This window comes from Mobula birostris, chromosome 6 (genome assembly GCF_030028105.1).
Source record: "Mobula birostris isolate sMobBir1 chromosome 6, sMobBir1.hap1, whole genome shotgun sequence".
In the NCBI taxonomy this organism is placed as follows: Eukaryota; Metazoa; Chordata; class Chondrichthyes; order Myliobatiformes; family Myliobatidae; genus Mobula; species Mobula birostris.
This window is the reverse complement of record NC_092375.1, coordinates 173,855,770-173,879,182: the sequence shown is the minus strand read 5'-3', so window position 1 is coordinate 173,879,182 and position 23,413 is coordinate 173,855,770. Positions and strand designations below refer to the sequence as shown.

General features: G+C 41.7%; 1 protein-coding gene across 3 annotated transcripts in view; it reads right to left on the bottom strand.

The window, feature by feature from the left end:
* Positions 1–23,210, bottom strand: part of ccdc14 (coiled-coil domain containing 14) — a 55,796-nt gene extending 32,586 nt beyond the window's left edge. For all 3 annotated transcript variants that reach the window (XM_072259658.1, XM_072259660.1, XM_072259661.1), the window contains exons 1-4: positions 22,889–23,210; positions 3,854–3,909; positions 3,080–3,155; positions 1,352–1,424 (exon numbers count right to left, since the gene is read on the bottom strand). In XM_072259658.1, the coding sequence (XP_072115759.1) occupies positions 1,352–1,424; positions 3,080–3,155; positions 3,854–3,909; positions 22,889–22,948 (265 nt within the window). In that variant the 5' untranslated portion in view covers positions 22,949–23,210. The remainder of the gene's footprint in view (positions 1–1,351; positions 1,425–3,079; positions 3,156–3,853; positions 3,910–22,888) is intronic.
* Positions 23,211–23,413: the final 203 nt, after the last annotated feature.

Here is a 23,413-nt window from a genome sequence, read left to right as displayed (position 1 = left end):
ACAGCCTATCCAACACCATTTCCTGCCTAATATAAATTTCCTTCAATTCATCCTTACCCCACACCCTTACTACTGTTTGGGGGTCTGTATACAACTCCCATCAGGGTCTTTTTACCTTTGTAGATCCTTAGCTCTGTCCACAATGATTCAACACCTTCCGACCCTATGTCACCTCTTCCCAATGATTTGATTTCATTTTTTTTAAACTATCAGAACAACAGAGGAAGGACTTAATGAGTTTCACGTAAACCATAAATATTGTTTTGTCCTTGTCAACAAAGTTATGTTCTTATATTAAAAATCCTAACTGATTTCTCAGACAAGACAAAGCCATGCTGACAATCTCCGATTAGTCCCTGCCTTTACAAGTAATCATTTATCTTTCCCTCAGAATTTTCTGCACTACTACTGACATTATGGTCAAAGGTCTGGAATTGTCAGGCTTTACCATGCCACTCTTCTTGAAATAGCTGACCACATATGCAGTCTGCTAGTCATCTGGTTCATCACGTGAGGCAAGCAAAGATATAAAACTCTCAGCCAGAGCCCCAGAAATCTCTTCATTTGCCTTCCATAGCAGCCTAGGATAAATTTCATTTAGCCATGTGGATTTATCCACCTCTAAGGCCGGTAGGGCATCAAGCACTACATATTCATATTTCACTTTTTCCATTCACTGAGTTCTCAAACTCTCAAGGTTGTTTCCTTTGTGAAACCTGAAAATGTATTCATTTAAGACCCTAACTCCTACCTCCATACAGAGATTGCCCCTGTTATCCCTAAAGCCTTACTCTTTCCCTGTTTTTTCTTTACTTTACTCATAAAACTCCTTGAATATCTAGCTTAATTGTCTGCCAGTAACAGTCCAAATTCCAATATACCATACTATTTTCTTGTTAACTTCCGATCCAAACATGGAAAACATGCAACTCACCCTTCCCATTGGTATAGTCCTTGGATTGACTAGAGCAGATGTGATATGATTTTACTAAACATTTCCCACTTGGCTGCATCTTCTATTTACTCCATCACAGTCCCAACTTGCATTGCTAAAATCACACCTCCTTCTGTCCCCTACTCCTATGACTTTTTTTTTTTATCTTTTGAGTATATTTCATTGCATCTCTTGTTCCATATTTGTTCTTTTTACTGGCTTCATTGATTAGCATTCTTCGTTTTTATTATTGTACAAATTCATTTTTTAGTCCTTTAGTGCACTTACAAAGCTTCACTAAAATAGCTTTTCTCTATTTATTTTCAGTTTTGATTTTGCAAATAAGTAACTAAATTATATAAAATATTTCAAAAATTGTATGATGTCACCATTAGAATAATTAGAAAATTTAAATACCTGTGTTCTCACTTTCCAAAATGTCCTTCAATAAAGCTGCACATCGGTCAATGCCTTTATGAATGTTTGTAACCTTTGGAAAAATTGAATTGAATTGATTTTATTTCTTACATCCTTCATATACATGAGGAGTAAAAATCTTTACATTACGGTCTCCGTTCAAATGTGCAATGTGCAAATTATAGTAATTTAAATTAAATAGTATGTACAACAGGACAGTCAATATAGCATAGAAATACAGTTGTGTTAGCATAAGTTAATCAGTCTCATGGCCTGGTGGAAGAAGCTGTCCCGGAGCCTTTTGGTCCCAGCTTTTATGCTGCAGTACCGTTTCACAGATGGTAGCAGCTGGAACAGTTTGTTGTTGGGGTGACTCGGGTCCCCGATGATCTTTCAGGCCCTTTTTATACACCTGTCTTTGTAAATGCCCTGAATAGTGGGAAGTTCACATCTACAGATGCGCTGGGCTGTCCGCACCACTCTCTGCAGAGTCCTACAATTGAGGGAAGTATAGTTTCCATACCAGGCAGTGATGCAGCCAGTCAGGATGCTCTCAATTGTGCCCCTGTAGAAAGTTCTTAGGATTTGGGGGCCCACACCAAACTTCTTCAACTGACTGAGGTGAAAGAGGCGCTGTTGTGCCTTTTTCACCACACAGCTGGTAAGCACATATTCGGATACTTGGCCTCCTCTACTGCCATGATAAGGCTAAACTCAGGTTGGAGGAGAAACACCTCATATACCGTCTAGCTAGTCTCCAGCCCCTTGGTATGAACATAGAATTCTCCAACTTCCGGTAATTCCCTCCCCCTCCCTTCCCCTATCCCTATATCACTCTGCCCCCTCCCCCAGCTGCCTATCACCTCCCTCATGGTTCCACCTCCTTCTACTACCCATTGTGTTTTCCCCTTTTCCTTCTTCACCTTTCCTGCCTATCACCTCCCTGCTTCCCCTCCCCAACCCCTTTACCTTTCCCCTTACTGGTTTTTCACCTGGAACCTACCAGCCTTCTCCTTCCCACCCTCCCCCCACCTTCTTTATAGGGCCTCTGCTCCTTCCCTCTTCAGTCCTGACGAAGGGTTCCGGCCCGAAATGTTGACTGATCGGTTCCACGGATGCTGCCCGACCTGCTGAGTTCCTCCAGCGTGTTGTGAGTGTTGCTTTGACCCCAGCATCTGCAGAGTATTTTGTGGTATGTACAGATCACGTGAGATCCTTGGTGATGTGTATGCCGAGGAACCTGAAGCTATTCACCCTCTCAGCCCCAGATCCACTGATGTCAATATAAGTTAGACTGTCTCCATGCCCCCTGTAGTCCACAACCAACTCCTTTGTTTTAGTTACATTGTGGGAGAGGTTGTTTTCTTGACACCACTGTGTCAGGGTGATGACTTCTTCTCTGAAGACTGCCTCATTATTATTTGAGATTAGGCCAGTGTAGTGTCGTCAGCAAATTTAATTCGCAGATTGGAGCTATGGATGGTGACAGAGTCATGGGTATACAGAGAGTAAAGGAGGGGGCTTAGGACATAGTCTTGAGGAGCACCTATGTTGAGGGTCAGAGGGGCAGAGGTGAGGGAGCCCACTCTTACCACCTGTCGGCAATAAAAGTTAATGCAAGTAGTGTTAAGAGGAAGACTCTTGTGTTACATTATTGATGTTTTGCACGTTGATTACTATAACTACTGTATATTCTGACTTCAAATTGCATTGTACCAACAGACACACCTGATCCTCAGAATCAGTGGAATACAGCGAATAACCAGACTCTACAGAGGCTACGGAAGCTTTTCCTCCTGTGTTCCTAATAAGAAAACAAAAATCAAAATGGAATAAAACTAACTTTTACTTTCAAATGGATTTCGAGATGAACCATTTAAACTCATTTGTTACATAATGCTGAACGTTATGAAAAATAGTTGTAAATCTGTTTATATTTATGTACTGTTCTTTCTTCCAAGAAAACATCTGCAACAGGTCAGTGCAAGGATATTGACATCAATAAATGTTCCTTTTCATGATATTCAGATAAAATTCTGCAGACTTCTTTTGATATACAAACTCCCACAATATTAAGATACGAGACAAATGATCATGTTAAACCAACCTACATGTTTTAGTGACACTGAGTACCAAACAAGGTGCCCACAGCTTCCAAAGTCTAATAATTATGAAAAAAATCATGTGAAAGGCTTAATAATTTATTTGTTATTTATGTGAGAAATAAAAAATTGTGGAAGCAACAGCATTATAAGCAATGGAATTCAGTACATTAATTACACTCATCATTGTATTCTGAAAACTCTGATGCAGAAGAGAAGCATTGTCAGTCTCAATAAAGGCATGTTCAGGCAGCCATTTTTAGACAAATAATACATTGCTCTTTTGGAATATATCCTTTGCTCACATCTGCATTATAAACAACTGCTGTAAATATTTGAACCTCACGAGAAAGTTTACCATATTGATTATGATATTAGTGTATATAATTGAATCTCTTACCTTTTTTTTCCACTCCATTGCTTTGAAGAGCCCACTAAACGTCCTGAAGAGAGCACCTAGCAAGGAAATTTTCATTAATTTTACAAAAAAATCCTAAATAAATTGGCAACCTCTAACTTCTTTGCACTGTGGCCTGTTAATTTAAAATGGTAATCAAAATGATAGTCCCTGATATGCATATTTGTTATAGGAAATCATGTGTCATCTTTCACTACTATACCAGTGGTGCTAATAAATTAAAACTGAACAAGTATTTTTTTTCCAAATTAATTTTTGAGACCTGGGCATCATTGATAAGGCCATTATTTATTTCCCATTCCTAATTATTGCCGTGGAAGTGGTGTTGAGCCACCTTTCTGAACCATTTTAGAAATATTGTTGAAGATATTCCCACAGCGCTATAAGGAGTTAATTCCAGGATTTAGAAAAAGCAATAAAGGACCAACGAAACACCTCTAGATCTACTAATAAAAATCCAAGTGACATGTAAGAAAAATAACAATGAGAAAATTCCAAATATTAAAATATAATTTGAAACAAAGTCAATGGAACCATGAAAAAAAATTCCCACTTAATACTGCAAGCCCGCTTTAACACTTTTCTTCCTTTTAAGTCTTCACTTAAAATGTAGATTAAAGACGACCTTACAACATGCTGTTCCCAAATATCTATGTTTAGTTTCCATTACTATTTGCAATGGATTTGATTTGTTATGCGTTCCCTTCTTGTTTCTGTATTAGCACTATATCTTGAATAATTTCAAACGTAACAATTCAAAGCAAAGCTAGGGTAAAAAACATAGAGGTATTAGTTCATTTAATTGTTCTACTCGCTTCTCAGAAACAGTTGTATCATCACCAACATACATCATGAAATTTGTTGTTTTGTGCAATACATTAAAAATTACAAGTTACAATAAGAATCATAAAAAAATTAAGTCGTGCAAAAAGAGAGCAAAAATGAGGAAGTGTTCATGGTCTTTCCAGAAATCCGATGGCAGAAGAGAAGAAGCTATTCCTAAACTGATGAGTTTGTGTCTTCAGGTTCCTGTAGCTCTTCCATGATGGTGAGGATTCTTAATGAGAGATACCACATTCTTAAGGCATCACCTATTACAGATGTCCTCAGTAGTGGGGAGGCTAGTGCCCTTGAAGCTGACTGAGCTTCGAACTACCTGAAGCTTTTATCGATCCTTTGTATTGGCGCCTCTATACCAGATGGCAATCAATCTGTAAGAATGATCTCCACAGTATATCTGTAGAAATTTGTAAGTCTTTGGTGGCATACCAAATCCCCTCACACTCCGTAATGTTGACACACAAGAACTTGAAACTTCTGCTTTAACTCCTTTCAAACGAATTCCTCCTATATTATTTCCCTTTCTGTTACCATTTCCATGACCTTGATCACACACATTAACCCTTTCTGATTTTTGCATTTTATCACCAGCACCAAACTAACTTATAATCATTATAATGCTAACCACCCTTCTTGAGAAGGGTTAAACTAAATTGGCAAGGGGATGGGGCTGAGAATGGGTCAGTTGGTATGCAACTGGATGCAGTGTGCAGTGAGACAATCAGGAAAGACAGGTAAATGATAGGGTAAAATTACAGTCGGTGGGATGAGTTGCAGTGTAACATGAGGACAAAATCAAAAAGGGTAATGAATGCATGACTGAAAGTGTTATATTTCAATGTATGCACTATACAGAATAAGTTAAATGATCTTGCAGTGCAGATAGAGATTGGCAGATACGACATTGTGGGCATCACTGAGTCGTGGCTCAAAGATCAGAGTTGGGAGCTTAACGTACAAAGACACACATTCAGTCAAAAGAACAGGCAGGTAGACAGAGGGGTGGGATTGCTATGTTGGTAAAAAATGAAATAAAATCCTTAGAAAGAGGTGATATAGGATCAAAAGATGTAGAGTCATTGTGGGTAGAGTTAAAAACTGCAAGGGTCAAAAAACTGATGGGAGATATATACAGGCCTCCAAACAGTAGCCAGGATGTGGGCTACAGATTACAATGGGAGATAGAAATGGCTTGTTAAAAGGGAAATGTTATGATAGTCTTGGGGGATTTCAATATGAAGGCAAATTGGGAAAATCAGGTTGGTGCTGGATTCCAAGAGAGATTTTGTAGAATGCCTATGAGATAGCTTTTTAGGGCAGCTTATGGTTCAGCCCATTATGGAAGAAGCTATTATGGTGTAATGAACCAGATATGATGACAGAGCTTAAGATAAAAGAACCCTTATCAGACAGTGATCATAAAATGATAGAAGTCATAATGCAGTTTAAGAGTGAGAAGTTAAATTCAGATGTATCACTATTACAGTGGAGTAAATGGAATTATAGAGTCATGAGAGAGGAGCTGGCCAAAATTGATTGGAAGAAGACACGAGCAGGGATAACGTATCTGAAGGCAGGATGACACAACTGTGGCTGACAACAGAAGTCAAAAGAGGCAAACGGCAATAAATAAAGCAAAAATTAGTGGGAATTTAGAGGGAAGCTTCTAAAAACCAACAGAAGACAACTAAAAAAGCCATAAGGAGGGAAAAGATGAAATATGAAGGTAAGCTAGCCAATATGATCAAAGACAATACCAGAAGTTTTTTTTTTCAGATCTATAAAAAGTAGAAGAGAAGTGAGAATAGATATTGGCCCACTAGAAAATGACACAGGAGATGTAGTAATGGGGGAACAAGGAAATGGCAGACAAACTAATTAAATATTTTGATTCGTCTTCACTGTAGAAGACACAGTATGGCAGAAGTTCGAGAGTGTTGGGGGCAGGAATGAGTGCGTGTTGGGTGATAACAATAATAAAGAAAAGCAGAAATAGCTAACTACATCAGAAAGATGGACGTGTTCCATTACATAACAGATAACTGGATATTGTATACAGAATGAAATAAGCAGTATTTTAAAGCAAATGGAGTACTTTTGCTGAGTGCATTGGATTTAAGGCATACAATCTGCTTCGGAGTTTGACTGTTCCAACCAAACCAGCCGAAAATAACTTTGCTGATTATCGTGTAAGACCATAAGATTTAGGAGCAGAAGTAGGCCATACAGCCCATCGAGTCTGCTCCACCATTCATTCATGGGCTGATCCACTTCATCCAGTTATCCAGCAAGTAATGCAGGAACATTTGGAACCAAAGCCATTGTTGCTTGCAGAATGCTTTAGGTTTCATAAGCGGAATCAAAAGGAAGGGTAGCCTATTTCAGCATAGGGGGCTGAATTGCACAAGTTATCTGAACATTGTCAGTTTAGTAATGGGCTTAATGATGCACTAAGAGATCGTGGAATCTAACTAGAAAGCATTCAAAAATGTCTCTGAACTGAAGCACAGCTTATATTTAAGAGCAGCTGAAATTGCTGTATCAATGCAAATAGCAGAGACGAAATTGAGTTACAGTCAGGAATTAAAATGAGCGTGCACAAAACTGCAGTGTCCAAACAGAAACCAGACTTGCTGAACAAATGGTGTTACTGTTGTGGCAAGAGCTCCCATACACCAAACCAATGCAGATTTAAAGGCAAAACTTGCAGAAAATGGATCAAACTAGGATACATAAAAAGAGCAGGTTTGGCAGACATAAATGGACTACACAAACAAGAGAAAAAAAATTAAAAAGTCAAGGTACAATTTCAAAAAGAGCACTAATCTGCTTGCTGTTGATGAAAAATCTGATGGTGATGAGAATGACAAAAGACTGAGTAGACTTAAGATTTAAAATGTGAAACCTAACAACAGACATGCAACATGGCTTGTGCCAGAAGTGAGTGGCAAATCAATCAAAATGGAAATGGTCACTGGCTCAGCTATTTCAGTGATTCCACACAATGAGCTTGAATGGCATTTCAAAGATACTAAACTGAAGCTTGCAGATATACAGCTAAGAACTTGTACTAGAGGAAAGATAATTCCTGTGAGAATGACATTCATAGCAGTCAAATACAACAACCAAGAAGCCAAGAGCAATGCCTAACCATCCCTGGGAATGGCTTGCATTGCCTTGGCAGAGGATTCTTGTGGGTTTTGTCAGACCACTCAAGGGCACAAATTTCTTGGTAGTAGTGAATGTAGCTACCAAGTAGCCATATGTTTTCCCAGTGGACTCCACTACAACCTCGCACACTGTTGATGTGTTGAGAAACTTCTTCACAAGGACTGGTGTTCCAGAACACTTAATCAGTGACAATGGACCACAGTTTGTGGTGGAACAGATTCAGTCATTCCTAAAAATGAATGGAACAGAACATATATCTGCACCATGCCACCCAGCTACAAATGGCTTGGTAGAAAGGTTTGTCTAGAGTCCAAAGAATGCACTGTAAGCAATGTCAGCAGAACACACTAAACTAACACTGAATCAGAAACTGACTAATTTCCTCCTTGAATATCATAATGCAGCACACTCCACAACCAACAACTCACCAGCTGTGCTGTTCCTTTGTCATCCCTTGCATTCACACTTGGATCTCCTCAAACCCAATCTCAGAAGGAGTATGCAGGACAAAAAGGTGACAGAAATTCTACCTAAACAAGGCTCCTTAAATAAGGCAGTCTGATGTTTCACTCCTGGACAAGCAGTCCTGGCGAGGGACCAGACTGGTGATCAGAAAGATAAAGGAAAGAACTGGAACACTTCCCTACACAGTAGAAATTGCGTCTCATATCACCTGGAGATGGCACATCAATCAGTTGAGGACAGCAGAGTCAATTGTTAGAGAAGGAAAGTGGCCACTGCAGTCAGAACTACTTCCTGCAATCTCAGAGTCAACTCCTACAACCACCACGGAGGAGGTTCTCTACAGTGATTAAATCTTTAGGTCTGAATGGGACAAATTAAAACTTACAATGCATACAGGTGTATGATATAATACATTGTGTACATAGTTGAAATGCATTCTCTATTGCGTTGGAGTTTATAGCTAAGCAGGGAGAAAGGTTCTGTACTTAATATTTCAGTAGTATGAGTAATATTGTAAATATATTGTTTGATTAAGCATTCTTGTTCATATAAATAATTCATTACAGGTTATATGTAAAAATAAGTGAATTGCATATGTCATGATGCTACCACATGATAGGTGTGTGCTTCGCTTAAAGTAAAAACCAAAGTTAGACACACATTCCTGGCTCTCTTGTTTTCCTTTGAAATAGTTTAATGTTTTGAATTTACAAAATGTAACAGACTACACCCCAGGGTTCTGAAAGAGGTGGCTGGTGAGATTGTGGAGGTATTGACAATGATCATTCAAGAATCACCAGATTCATAGTGCCGGAGGACTGGAAAATTGCAAGTGTCACTACACTCTTGAAGAGCGAGGCAGCTGGCCTGACCTCAGTGGCTGGAAATATACTGGAGTCAATTGTTAAGGATGAGATCTCGGTACTTGGAGGCACATGATAAAATAGGTCAAGGTCAGCATGGTTATCTTAAGGGAAAATCTTGTCTGACAAATCTATTGGAATTCTTCCTGAGCAAATAATAAGCAGGACAGGAAGAGGAGAATCATTGGATGTTCTGCACTTGGATTTTCAGAAGGCCTTTGACCAGCTGCCACACATGAAGGTGATAACAAGATTAGAACCCATGGTATTACAAGAAAGATACCGGCGTGGATTAGCTGATTGGCATGAGGCAAATAGTGGGAATAAAGGGAGCCTTTTCTGGTTGGCTGCCAGTAACAAGTGGTGTTCCGCAGGGTCAGTATTGGGACCGCTTCTTTTTACATTATATGATAATGATCTGGATGACAGAACTGATGGATTTGTGGCTACATTTGCGGACAATATGAAGATAAGTGGGGGGTGCAGGTAGTGTTGAGGAAGCAGGAGGCTGCAGTAGGACTTAGAGAGATTCAGAGAAAGGGCAAATAAGTGGCAGATGGAATACAGTGTCACAAAATATATAGTCATGCACTTTGGTAGAAAGAACAAAAGCGTAGACTATTTTATAAATCGACAGAAAATTCAAAGGTACTTGGGAGTCCTCGTGGCAGATTCCCTGAAGGTTAACTGGCAGATTAAGGTGGAGGTGAGGAAGGTAAATGCAATGTTAGCATTCACTTTGAGAGGACTAGGATATAAAAGTAAGGATGTAATGCTGAGGCTTTGTAAAGCATTGGTGAGGCCTCACTTGGAGCATTGTGAGCAGTTTTGGGCCCCTTCTCCAAGAAAGGATGTGCTGACATTGGAAAGGGTTCAGAGGAGGTTACAAGAATGATTCCGGGAATGAAAGGGATATCTTATGAAGAGTGTTTGATGGTTGTGGGCCTGTACTACTCGGTGGAATTTAGAATGGGGGGGGGAAGAGAAGAATTTCATTGAAACCTATCAAATGTTGAATGGTCTCAATAGAGTGGACGTGGAGAGAATGTTTCCTATAGTGATGGAGTCTAGGAAAAGAGGGTACAGCCTCAGAATAGAGGGGCATCCATTTAGAATGGAGATAAGGAGAAATTTCTTTAGGCAGAGGGTGGTGAATCTGGGATTCATTGTCACAGGTGGCTGCGGAGGCCAGGTTATTGGGTGTATTTAAGGTGGAGGTTGATAGGCTCTTGATTAGTCAAGGCGTGAAATGTTATGGGGAAAAGGCAGGAGAATGGCATCGAAAGAGAAAATGGATCAAACATGATGAAATTGCAGAGCAGACTTGATGGGCTGAATAGCCTAATTCTGTTACTATCTTTTATGGTCTTCTGATCCTCATAGAAGCTGATGTTTAAATTGGTTCTCCCTCAAATTTTCTTTGGCCCCAAATTAAATATCCACCATTGTAGCTGTACTCACAAAACTCATCTGGACCATTCATTCCCCTAGACTGCTGTCTCATCTTAAACAGCACTGAAATGGACATAATCAAAGAAATCATGAGAAGAATGACTGTGACCACTGAAGTGCAAATCTTTCAAAAGCCTTTAAGTTAATTGATTAAGCCATCCATTGAAACCTCTCCAAAGAATGCAACAGGATTGTTTTCACTCTTATTTTTATCTATGCATTACAGGCAGTGAAACTTCACAAATGGTGTTTCTCCCTACATTCTGGAGGATCCCATACTGAAACCCACCCCCATGTAACTATCATTTGTCCCCGCTTCAGATGCATTAATATGTTTTTGTTATAAAATATATGACATTATTAATATCACTTAAACAATAGGAAATCTGAAACCAAGGTCATTAAGGTCTCCAGAAAGTACTGTCCATGTAACTATTTCCATCAATTGTCAAGATGATGGCTCAAGCCAAGTCAGATCTTGGTCTCAGTCCCTACATTACCCAGAACTTCCCTACTTCCCACTCTCCCTGAGTGGTGGTCATGTCTGCAGTTCTACAAATTTCAAAACACTTTCACAAGAACAAGAATAGCAGGATTAAGCTACAGAGCACCATTCACCTGCTCACCATTTAGTGAAATCATGACTGATTTTTATCGTGCCACTTCCCCAGTTAAATAACAAAAATCAATTCATCTGTTTGGACCAAGCTTCCATGTGTATATCCTAAATCACGGCACATAACAACAGAAATAGGTCTGAATAAGCCTGTGATACGCCACACAATATGACTCCAAAACAGCCTTTCTGCGAAGGGTCTCGGCCTGAAACGTCGACTGCACCTCTTCCTACAGATGCTGCCTGGCCTGCTGCGTTCACCAGCAACTTTGATGTGTGTTGCTTTAATTTTTAGTCCAGCTTGTTATCATTTCCCAATTCCACAAATCTTAATCTCATCTATTACAATGCAACAATTTGCTCGTATTTTTTCAGGTCCACGATCATATTGGAAAATATTTTCTACTCATTCATTTCCCCTTTATTTATTGGATGATCTTCATTGCCTTTATTTTCCCCGATGTTTTTCCTATCACTTGCTCAATGCCAAAACATTAGCGATCTTGGACAAAATTTTATATTTGCACACTTTCCATCCTTCTTGATTCTGTCGGGTGGGGTTGCTACCTGAGAATCCTCCCCTGACCATGTTTCTCCATCTGCTACTGCAGAACAGTAGCTTCTTCTTTTCCTGGGTCTCTGGGTCCCACATGGACTACAATCATTAAAATCATACAATCAAAAACTGATATGCAGCCCAGATATAGTTCTATAGCTTAAAGTCCACACCAATCACCCATTTACATTAAGGCTATGTTAAACCCATTTTTTAATTCTCCCCTCATTCCTATGAATTATCATGCTCTCCTCCAAGAGCCTACGACTCATCTCTTCAATTGGGATAAATTCACAGAGGCTAATTCCTTCAGACTTTCAATATTTCTGGTATGAAAGCTCATCAATCTTCCTTCAATGTTAGCTTCTCATTTCCCAAATTACACGTTTTCCCTAATGTAACCAACTGCTTGAACTCAAGAGCTTAAGAATTCCAGCAACTGTGATATGTGATCCAAAATGACCAGGGATTCCCAACCTGGGGTTTATGGACCCCTCTGTTAATGGTCCAGAAACATCAGGGTCCATGGAATAAAAAAGTTGAGAACCTCTGAATTAGACCATCCTAAATGTAGTTGCATGAATCAGTCCTTCATGCTCAGAAATCTTAAACAGAAATTAAATACTACTGTGCTTTTGTGGGCAGATATTTTTAAATTTGTTTGTTCAATTTTACAGTTTTCATTAATTGTACAGAGTATTGATTAATCTACCAGGCAAATCATTTCTGAAGCACTTAATGGTACTGTCTCCAAGTTCCCATTTCGGCTGTTCCCAAGTGCACTCTGATTTGTTCACAGGCCAGTTAATGTTTACAAACTAATTCCTCATATGTTACAGACATCAAACAGTTTCAAACGCTGTGTCCGTAATCTATGTAGGTATTTCAGCATGTAGGACAGCAAGTAACCCACAGGTGTCCCTTTATGATATTCTCTCATGTTAAAAACAAGATACGGACTGGCGTGAATAGGCTAAGGTTACCAATGATTATGGTTGCATCCTGTACAATTTGGGCGAAGGTTCTGTCTAGGTACATACAGTGAAATGCATCATTTGTATTAACAACCCAAGAACTTCCACAGACATCTGATCCAGACCCTCGTGATTCCTTTGAGTTTCTACCATCAGTCTTCAAACTTCAGGCTTCTATCTCCAGGTTCCCTGTGTTCTGGACTTCTGACTTTGCCCTCCAGACTTTGCCAATGTCTGGATATTGACCTCAGGTCATGGGTTTGACCCTTCAGGGCTTGATTCCAGACTCACACAGACCTTTGACTCCAGTGACCTGGGGGGGGGGGCGGGGGGGGGGGAGTTACCAGCCCTTGCTACTCCCACTTACAACGGGGATTTGCTGCCTGTATAAAACCTCTGGAACAGGACCAGGAAAGGTCTACAGGACCTGACAAGGTGTCCCCTCTGACCTAGTGCAGAAATTGCAGGGGCCCTGGCAGAGGTACTTAAAACATCCTAAAACCATGAATGAAGTGCCAGTGGACTGTAGGATAGCTAATGTTGATCCATTTTCAATAAAGGCTCTAAGAATAAGCCAGAAAATTATAGGCCTGTGTCACCAGTGGCAGGTAAATTATTGGAAGATATTCTAAAGAACAGGATATATAAGTACTTAGATAGATAGGGCCTGATTAGGGATAGTCAACATGGCTTTGTGCATAGTAGGTAATGTCTAAACAATCTTATAGAGTTTTTCCCACGGAGGTTACCTGGAAAGTTGATGAAGGAACTGCAGTGGACATTGTCACATGACTTTGATAAAGTCCTGGGTGGGTGGGGGATGCTCCAGAAGGTCCAGGTCTAATTCCTTGGCATTCAGAATGAAGTAGTAAATTGGATTCAACATTGGCAGAGTGGAACAAGCCAGAAAGTGGGCGTAGATGGTTGCTTCTGACTGGAAGCCTGTGACTAGTGGTGTCACAAGGATCGGTGCTGGGTCTGTTACTGTTTCTCATCAATATTAATAATTTGGATGATAATGTGGTAAACTGAATCAGCAAATTTGAAGATGACACCAAGATTGAGGGTGTAGTGTACAGCAAGGAGGACTATCTAACCTTGCATCAGGATCTGGACCACCTGGAAAAATGGGCTAATAAAAGACATTTAATGCAGACAAGTATGAGGTATTGCATTTTGGGCAACAAACCAGGGTAGGACATACACAGAGAACAGTAGGACACCAAGGAGTGCAGTAGAAATTTCTTTGGAAGTGGTGCAACAGGTAGATGGTGTCATAAAGAGGGCTTCTGGCTCATTGGCTTTCATAGATCAGAGTACTGAGTATTGGATTTGGGATGTTAAGTTAAAGTTGTGTAAGAATTGGCTGAAACTGAACTTGGAGTTCTATTTATTTATTCGGATTCAGCGCAGAGTGTGCCCTTCCAGGCTTCGACCAACACTGTCCAGCAATCCAATTTAATGCTAGCCTAACCTCAAGACAATTTACAATGGCCAATTAGCCTACCAACCGGTACGTCTTTGGGAGAAACCCACAAGGTCACGGAGAGAACATATAACCTCCTTATAGGTAGTGGCGGGCATTGAACCCGGGTTACCTGTACTGTAAAGCATTGTATTAACCATTAGGCTACTGTGCCACGCCTTTATGTGCAGTTCTGGTCACCTGCTTACAGGAACGATATCTATAAGGTTGAAAGAGTACAGAGAAAATTTACAAGGATATTGCTGGAACTTGAGAAAAGTTGAAAAGATTAGGATTGCTTTCCCCTGGATCGTAAGAAAATGTGGAAAGATTTGGACCACAAGACACAAGGGCAGAATTAGGCCATTTGGCCCGAGTCTGCTCTGCCATTCAATCATTGCTGATTCATTTTTCCTCCTCTGCCCGGCTCCCCAGCCTTCTCCCTGCAACCTTTGATGCCATGGCAAATCAAGAACCTATCAATCTCTGCCTTAAATGCACGCAACAACCTGGCCTCCACAACTGCCTGTGGTAAAAAAAAAAATTCCACAAATTTCTCCACATCTCTGTTTTAAATGGACACCCCTCTATCATGAGGCTGTGCCCTCTTGTCCTAGATTCTCCCACCATGGGAAACATCCTTTCCACATTTACTCTGTCTAGGCCTTTCTAGACCTTGGGGGTGTATTGGGTGGCTAGGGAGCACCCAATACACCCCAAGCACCTCTGGTGGGGGGCCTGCCGCGCCCTTTTCAGGGCAGCTCGTCCACCTTTGGTCCCCACCTGGCGCTCAGCTCTCACCTGTGGCTCCAAGTAGCTGTAGCACGTGCAGCGGCCACACCCCGATAAACCATCTCGGCAGACGGGCCAAACCATGTGAGGGTAGCCGACAGGTCTTCGACCCTCGGTGAGGTAGGGGATCTGCCTATCCCAGCGTGTGAAGTCTGGCCATGGCGGATTGAGCAGAAGAGACCAATTAATGGTCCAATGGTCAAGAAGGCAGGCCAGCAGGCATTTGTGCAGCGCTAAGAGCACAACAAGGCACTTAGATGGCCTGGTCATCCATTGCAAGAGGTGGTGTCCTCTTTAAACTCACCCGGCAGAAGGCAAAGGCAAACCACTGCCACAAACATGATTTCCCAATATGTCAGAGTGGTGTGGAGGGGAATCCTCCGCCAACTGGAAACTCCAGATGTGACAAGGCCTTTCAACATTCGAAAGGTTTCAATGAGATCCCCCTTCATCCTGCTAAATGAGTAAAGGCTCAGAGCCACCAAAGATTCCTCATATGATAACCCTTTCAGTCTCAGAATCATCCCTGTGAACCGCCCCGTACCCTCTCCATTGCCAGCACATCTTTTCTCAGATAAGAAGCCCAAAATTGTTCAAAGTGAGACCTTATAAAGCCTCAGCATCACATCCCTGTTCTTATATTCTAAACCTCCCGACATAAATGTTAACATTGCACTTGCCTTCCTCATCACTGACTCCACCTGCAAGTTATCCTTCAGAGTGTTCTGCGCAAGGCCTCCCAAGTCCCTTTGCATCTAAGATTTTTGGATTTTCTCCCCATTTAGAAAAGAGTTTGCACATTTATTTATTCTATCAAAGTGCATGACCATGCATTTTCCAACATTGTATTTCATGTGTCATTTTCTTGCCCATTCTCCTAATCTGTCTAAGTCCCTCTGCAGCCTACCTGTTTCCTCAGCACTACCTGCCTTTCCACAAATCTTCCTATCAAATGCAAATAAGACAGCAAAGCAATCTATTCCATCATCTAAATCATTAATAAATAGCATAAAAAGAAGTGGTCCCAACACCAACCCCTGCAAAACACCATTAGTCACTGGCAGCCAACCAGAAAAGGATCCTTTTATTCCCACTCAATGCCTCCTACCAATCATCTAATGTTCTAACCACGCTAGTAACATTCCTGTAATATCATAGGCATTTAACTTGGTAAGCAGCCTCATGTGTGGCACCTTGTCAAAGGCTTTCTGAAAATCCAAATATACATATATTGCATCCCCTTTATCTATCCTACTTGTAATCTCCTCAAAGAATTCCAATAGGTTCGTCAGGCAAGATTTTCCCTTAAGGAATGCATTCTGACTTTGTCTTATCTTGTCCTGTGTCACAAAGTACTCCATAACCTCATCCTTAACAATTGACTCCAACATCTTCCCAACCACTGAGGTCAGGCTAACTGGTCTAAATTTCCTTTCTGCTGCCTTCTTCTTTTCTTAAGGAGTGGAGTGACATTTGCAATTTTCCAGCCCTCTGGAACTACGCCAGAGTCCAATGATTCTTGAAAGATCATTTACTAATGCCTTCGCAATTTGTACTGCTACCTTTCGGAACCCTAGGATGCAGTTCATCTGGTCCGAGTGACTTATGTACCTTTAGAACTTTTAGTTTTTTGAGCACCTTCTCTTTTGTAATACCAACTGTACTCATTTCTTTTCCCTCACACCCTTCAATACCTGGTACACTGCTAGTGACTTTCACAGTGAGGACTGATGCAAAATACTCATTTAGTTCACCTGCCATCTCCTTGTCCCCTGTTATTATTTCTCTACATCAGACAACTCCAATAGGCGGACTGCGGGCCAGGTCTGGACCGCGAGAACCAAATGTCTGGACCGCGCCGACCCACTGGCACTTAAGTGAACGCACCTGTCATAACATGTAAATAAAGCACATGCTGCTCTGATTTATTTTAACCTCATCCCACATCGTACACTTGACCTACGCCCCTGTAGAGTGCGCGATGCCGAGTTGATTAAAACATGTGCAATTGATATGGCTGGTGAAGTTTTAAGTCATGATGAGAAAACCAAGAAAACAGTTGTGAAGCTATTAAAGACGGTGCCATTGTCGGCTACCACGGCAACAGGAAGAGTAGAAGTTTTAGCGGAGGAGTGTTTTTCCAATCTACTCACCGATTTGGAGAAAGCAGAAGCCATATCACTAGCCATAGACTCGTCCTGTGACTGAACCAATATGGAAGAGCTATCTATGTTCGCAAGATTTTTTGATGGGGAGACCTTTAGGGAAGAGCTACTTTGTTTGCTTCCTCTGCCTGGCCACACAACTGGGGAAATAATTTTTAACGAATTGACACAGTTCTTCGAAAAGAATGGATTGGATGTGATCAAGATTGTGTCCGTTGTCACCGACGGGGCTCCGTCGATGGTGGGACAACACAAAGGCTTGGTAAGCAGGTTTGCCGCTGTTAACTCAGCACTCTTGGCATTTCATTGCTTTATTCACAAATCGGTGTTGTGCGCTAAACTGTGTGGGGAAATGAAAGGGGCGATGGATACTGTGACGAGACTGGTAAATTTCGTTTGTGAGAGTTCTAGTCTGCAACATCGCCTTTTCAGAGCATTGCTGGAGGAAATGTCAGCGGAACACAAAGATCTTTTGCTGCATAATAATGTTCACTGGCTGAGCAAAGGCCGTTTGTTGGAGAGGGTGTGCGACCTGCGCGATGAGCTTATGTCATTTTTATCCAGCCTGCAGAGCCAAAAAGCCCAAGTATTTAAGAGGTTTTTAAGTGACAACAAGGTGATGACACATGTTCTTTTTTTGTGTCACATCATGTCTCATCTAAATCAACTTAATCTGCAACTACAAGGCAATGGCCACACTGTTGCGGACATGTACGAGGCGACTGAAGCTTTCCGGTCAAAGCCGAACCTTTTGGAGAGAGACATTCATGGGAGAAAGTTGCACTTTCCACGTCTGCGGGAGCATTGCGAGAAGAACGAAATGCGGGAGGATCCAGTGATAAAGGGTTTCGTGACAAGCCTGGCAGAAAACTTCAGGGAACGATTTGAAAGCTCCCCTCAACTCTCAGGTGACATCCTCCTCTTCCTGAGACGTCCGTTCTCCGTTTCGGCTGACGGCCAGTGGACTGCAGAGGCCAAAAGGCTGGTGCCTTCCATAGATGAGGCAATTCTTCAGATGGAGGTCTTGGAAATGGGAAAATTTCCTGTACATTGATTTCAGTTCAGCATTCAATACCATCATCCCACAGAGACTAGTGGAGAAACTGTCGCTGCTTGGCCTTAACACTGTCATGTGTCGCTGGATTCCGGATTTCTTGACAGAGAGACCACAGTCAGTCCGTGTTGGCAGGAACATCTCTGACTCCATCACGTTGAGCACTGGATCCCCACAAGGCTGTGTGCTTAGCCTGTTGCTGTTTACACTGCTAATACATGACTGTGCAGCCAGGTTCAAGGAGAACCTGATCATTAAATTTGCTGATGATACCACAGTGGTGGGGCTCATCAGCAAAAATGATGAAACAATGTACAAGGAAGAGGTCAAACACCTAGAGAGCTGGTGCAGTGATAACAACTTGATGCTTAATGTCACCAAAACCAAGGAGATAATCGTCGATTTCAGACGGTCTCAGCCTGAGCACACACCCCTCAGCATCAGTGGCTCCACAGTGGAGAGAGTGGAAAACATCAAGTTCCTTGGGGTTCAGATCTCGGACAATCTCACCTGGTCCAGGAACACCACTGGGATTGTGAAACGGGCCCAGCAGAGATTGCACTTTCTGAGGAAGGTTAAACAAGCATCACTCCCCACTAACATCTTAACTACATTCTACAGAGGCGTGGTTGAGAGTGTGCTGACCTTTTGCATCACAACCTGGTACTCCAGCTGCAGTGCTGTCGACAAAAACGCCTTGCAGAGGGTGGTTAGGGGAGCAGAGAAGGTTATTGGGGTCTCCCTACTTTCTGTCCAACACCTCTTTCAGAGTCGATGCCTCCAGAAGACACGGTACATCATTAAAGACCCCTCACACCCTCTCCGTGAACTGTTTGTTCTTCTGCCATCAGGCAAACATTACAGGAGCATCAAAACTAAAACCACAAGGCTACTAAACAGCTTCCTCCCACAGGCAGTCAGACTGCTAAATAGCTGCTCTACCTGACTCTGCTTTGGACACTTTTAACTTCACTGGACACTTATAACTTGATTTTAACTGACATGTGGCTGTTGTGTTTTACTATTTATTGTTATGTTTATTATTTAGTGTTGCGTTTGTTATGTTATGATTGCACTGCTCCTGGGAAATGCAGTCTCATTCTGCCCTGTAGAGCTGATGTATGGTTAGAATGACAATAAAATTTTTTGTATCTTTGAATCTTGAATCTGACTTGCTCAAAGCACAACACAAGGACGTTGGGGTGAGTGACTTTTGGATCAACCTGGTTCCCCAAGCTCAATTCAAAAACAGGAGAGCTATTTCAATGCTCCTACTCACACTGTTCCCCTCCACGTACATATGTGAGTCATCGTTTTCTTCAATGAACTCTATCAAGAACCAGGACAGAAACAGACTCTCCAATGCACATCTTGGCCAGTGCCTCAGGATTGCCACAACAGAATACAGGCCCGACATCAGAAGGATTGCCTCATCCCGTCACTGTCACTTCTCTCACTGATTGGTGAGTGAATCAATTTATTTTTGTTCATTTGTCAATCTTATTGTGGTATAATAATACTACAACAACAATAATACCGATAATTTCATTTATAGCTACACTTCATACTTCAAATGCTACATAGCTTAATTAAAAAGAATAAATAGATTAATTGAGAGAACAGAAACAGTGGAAAAGGCAGTACTGCTAAAATTTAGTGTGGAAGAGAAGTGGTGAAGACTATCATGTTTATTATGTGTGTGTGTGTGTGTGTATTTTAAGTCCCAGATGAGTTCTCAATGTGACAGCTGACAGTTGTGATAGCTAGAGTCATAATTAAATGGTTGGTTTTCGACTTATTTTGTTTCAAGAGTGCATTTTTTTTCTTGTGTGACCCACAACACAGACTTTGAGAATCCCAGGCCTAAATTATTACTACTACCACTACTACTACTAATAATAATGGCAATAGCAGCAACAGCAACAACATCTGTCCATAAAACAACTTACTGGCGCAATGAAACAAAACCCTGGACGTTTTGGCCCTTGGCTTGGCATCCTTGACACAATTTGGCCCTTGTGGAAAACTAATTGGGGAACCCTGCTCTACATCAGTTTCTAATCGTCCTATATCCACTCTCATCACCCTTATTTTTTAAACACTTGAAAAAAGCTTTTACTATCCACCTTGATATTGTTTGCTAACTTGCTTTTACATTCATTTTTTCCATCCAAATCATTCTTTCAATTGCTAAGGACTTTCTACAGGGGCACAATTGAGAGTATCCTCACTGCCTGGTATGGGAATCGTACTTCCCTCAATCGCAGGACTCTGCAGAGAGTGGTGCAGACAGCCCAGCACATCTGTAGTTGGGAACTTCCCCCTATTCAGGACATTTACAGAGACAGATGCTTAAAAAGGGCCCAAAGGATCATTAGGGACCCAAGTCACCCCAACCACAAACTGTTCCAGCTGTTACCATCCGGGAAATGGTACCACAGCATTAAACCCAGGACCAACAGGAACCAGGACAGCTTTTTCTACCAGGCAATCAGACTGATTAATTCACGCTGAAACAACTGCATTTCTATGCTATATTGACCGCCCTGTTGTACATACTATTTATTACAAATTACTACATTCAGACAGAGATGTAACGTAAAGAATTTTTTTAGTCCTCATGTATGTGAAGGATGCAAGAAATAAAGTCAATTCAAGTGTTTTTAAAAAGCTTCCCAATTGTCTATATTCCACTAATTTTTGCTTGGTCATAACATTGCCCTTTTGACACATCTTTTCTATTTTCTGTTGTAATCTGTGGTCCACATCCCAGCTACTGTTTGAAGACCTGTATATAACTGCCATCAGGGTCCTTTTACCCTTAGAGTTTCTTAACTCGACCCACAAGGATTCAATGTCTTCCAATCCTATGTCACATCTTTCTAATGGTTTGATGCCATTCTTCATCAGCAGAGGCATGCACCCCCTCTGCCGACCATCCTATCTCTCTGATACAATACCTTGGACATTCAGCTCCCAACTACAACTACCGTCAGCTATGATTCAGTGATAGCCACAACATCATACCCGCCAATCTGCAAAAGTGGAATAAGATCATCGCTCTCATTTCTTTTTTTCCGTTGATTGAGATATAACACTTTGGAGTACTGTACCTGCTATGCTTTTGATCCTACATCCCTCATGCACTGACACTCACCCTGCTGGCTGCAATTTTGTCCTGTCATCTGCTTGCCCTTTCTGACAGTCTGACTGCATATTATCTTTGCTTTTTTACCATCCATCCTATCCTGAGTCCCTTCACTCCGGTTCCCATCACCCTGCCAAATTAGTTTAACCCATCCTCAACAGCTCTCACAAACCTGCCTGTCAGAACATTGGTTCCCCTCAGGTTCAGGTGCTACTGTCCCTTTTGAACAGGTCATACCTCCCCCAAAAGAGATCCCAATTATCCAAGAACCTGAAGTGCTGCCCCCTGCACCAGCTTCTCAGCCACGCACTTATCTGCCAAATCATCCTGTTTTGGCAGAAATTACCATCGCGGAGGTCCTGCTTTCAACTTTCTGCTTAGATCTCTAAATTTTCTCTTCAGGACCCCTTTGCTTTTCCATCCAGTATGTAGCAAAACATCTGGCTGCTCTCCTCCACCCCCCCCCCAGAAATGCTGTAGATGCGATCTGAGATGTCCCTGACCCTGGCACCTGTGAGGCAACATACCATCTGGATGTCCCGTTCACATCCAGAGAATCCCCTGTCTGTTCCTCTGACAACTAAGTCCTCTATCACTAGCGCTCTCCTCTTCTCCCTCCTTCCCTTCTGCACCATGGACCCATTTGATTGAGGTATACAAAAATTATGAGGGGTATAGATATGGTAAATGCATATTTACCATATCTATACCCCTCATAATTTTTAGGGCCTCTGCCCCTTTCCTCTACAGTCCTGACAAAGGGTTCCGGCCCGAAACGTCGACCGATTTTTTCCACGGATGTTGCCCGACCTGCTGAATTCCTCCAGCGTGTTGTGAGTGGTAAATGCAAGTGGGCTTTTTCCACTGAGGTTGGATGTGGCTAGAGCTATAGAGATCATAGGCTTTGGGTGAAAAAGAGGACCTCTTCTCTCAGAGAGTGGTACAATCGTGGAGTGAATTGTCAGCGGAAGTGGTGGAGGCAGGTTCGATTGCAATGTTTAAGGGAAGTTTGGATAAATACATGGATGGGCAGATTATAGAGCGCTGTGGCCCAAGTGCAGGTGGAATGGCCTGTCAACAGACAGAATAACAGTTTGGCACAGACAAGATGGACCCAAGGCCTCTTTGTGCTGTAATAATAATAAATTATTTATACAGCACTCTTCATAAAAACAATGTCATTCAAAGTGATTTACAATGGCATAAAACACAAACAAAAAAATAAAAGACAAAATTATGTTAGCTAAAAGCAAGGTTTTGAGCTGGCGTTTTAAAACTGTGAACCGAGTCTGCATCCTTTTTAGTTTTAGGTATTGCGTTCCACAGTTTAATAGTTTACCAGAAAAGCTGACCTGTCGTGCTCTATGTCTCTAAATAAAATATTTAATCACTTTAGAAACTGTAAAGGACAGTTGACTGTTAAAATCTGTTCCTGTCAGTTCTTAACATTTCCTACCTTCGAAGCCTTTACTGTTTTCATCTTCATTGTTTTCTCCCGATTGTACCCGGCAGGCATTTTCTGGCCAATTTACGGGATGAATGAAATACACGGACCCAGGTTTTCCCTGAATATCTCCTAACACAAGAACTGGAACAGCAATTCAAATGCCTTGTTCAGAAAAGGGCCCATCTACCATTGTACGGTTGGCAAGAGCTTCTGCCCAAAACATCCTAATTTTAAAAAAACACACACAAGGATGAACTAATTTGTTGAAAACATGCACTTGTGACCTCCCTCAATGAACGCAGAAGTGGCTTCTATCAACTTCTTCAGCTGTCAGGGAGACCCAAGCGGAAATCCCGCCTCCGAGGGAGGAATGGGCTGGACCCAGAGTGGAATGAGCACGTTGATTACCGGTCGTTGCTGTCAATAAAAACGTCACGGCCGTGCGTCACCCAATCAGATGCGGCGGAAGTTAGAACGCCGGACGGTTGGTCGCCCTGTTTTCGGAGGCAGAGGCGCGCGAACGCGGCCTTCCCC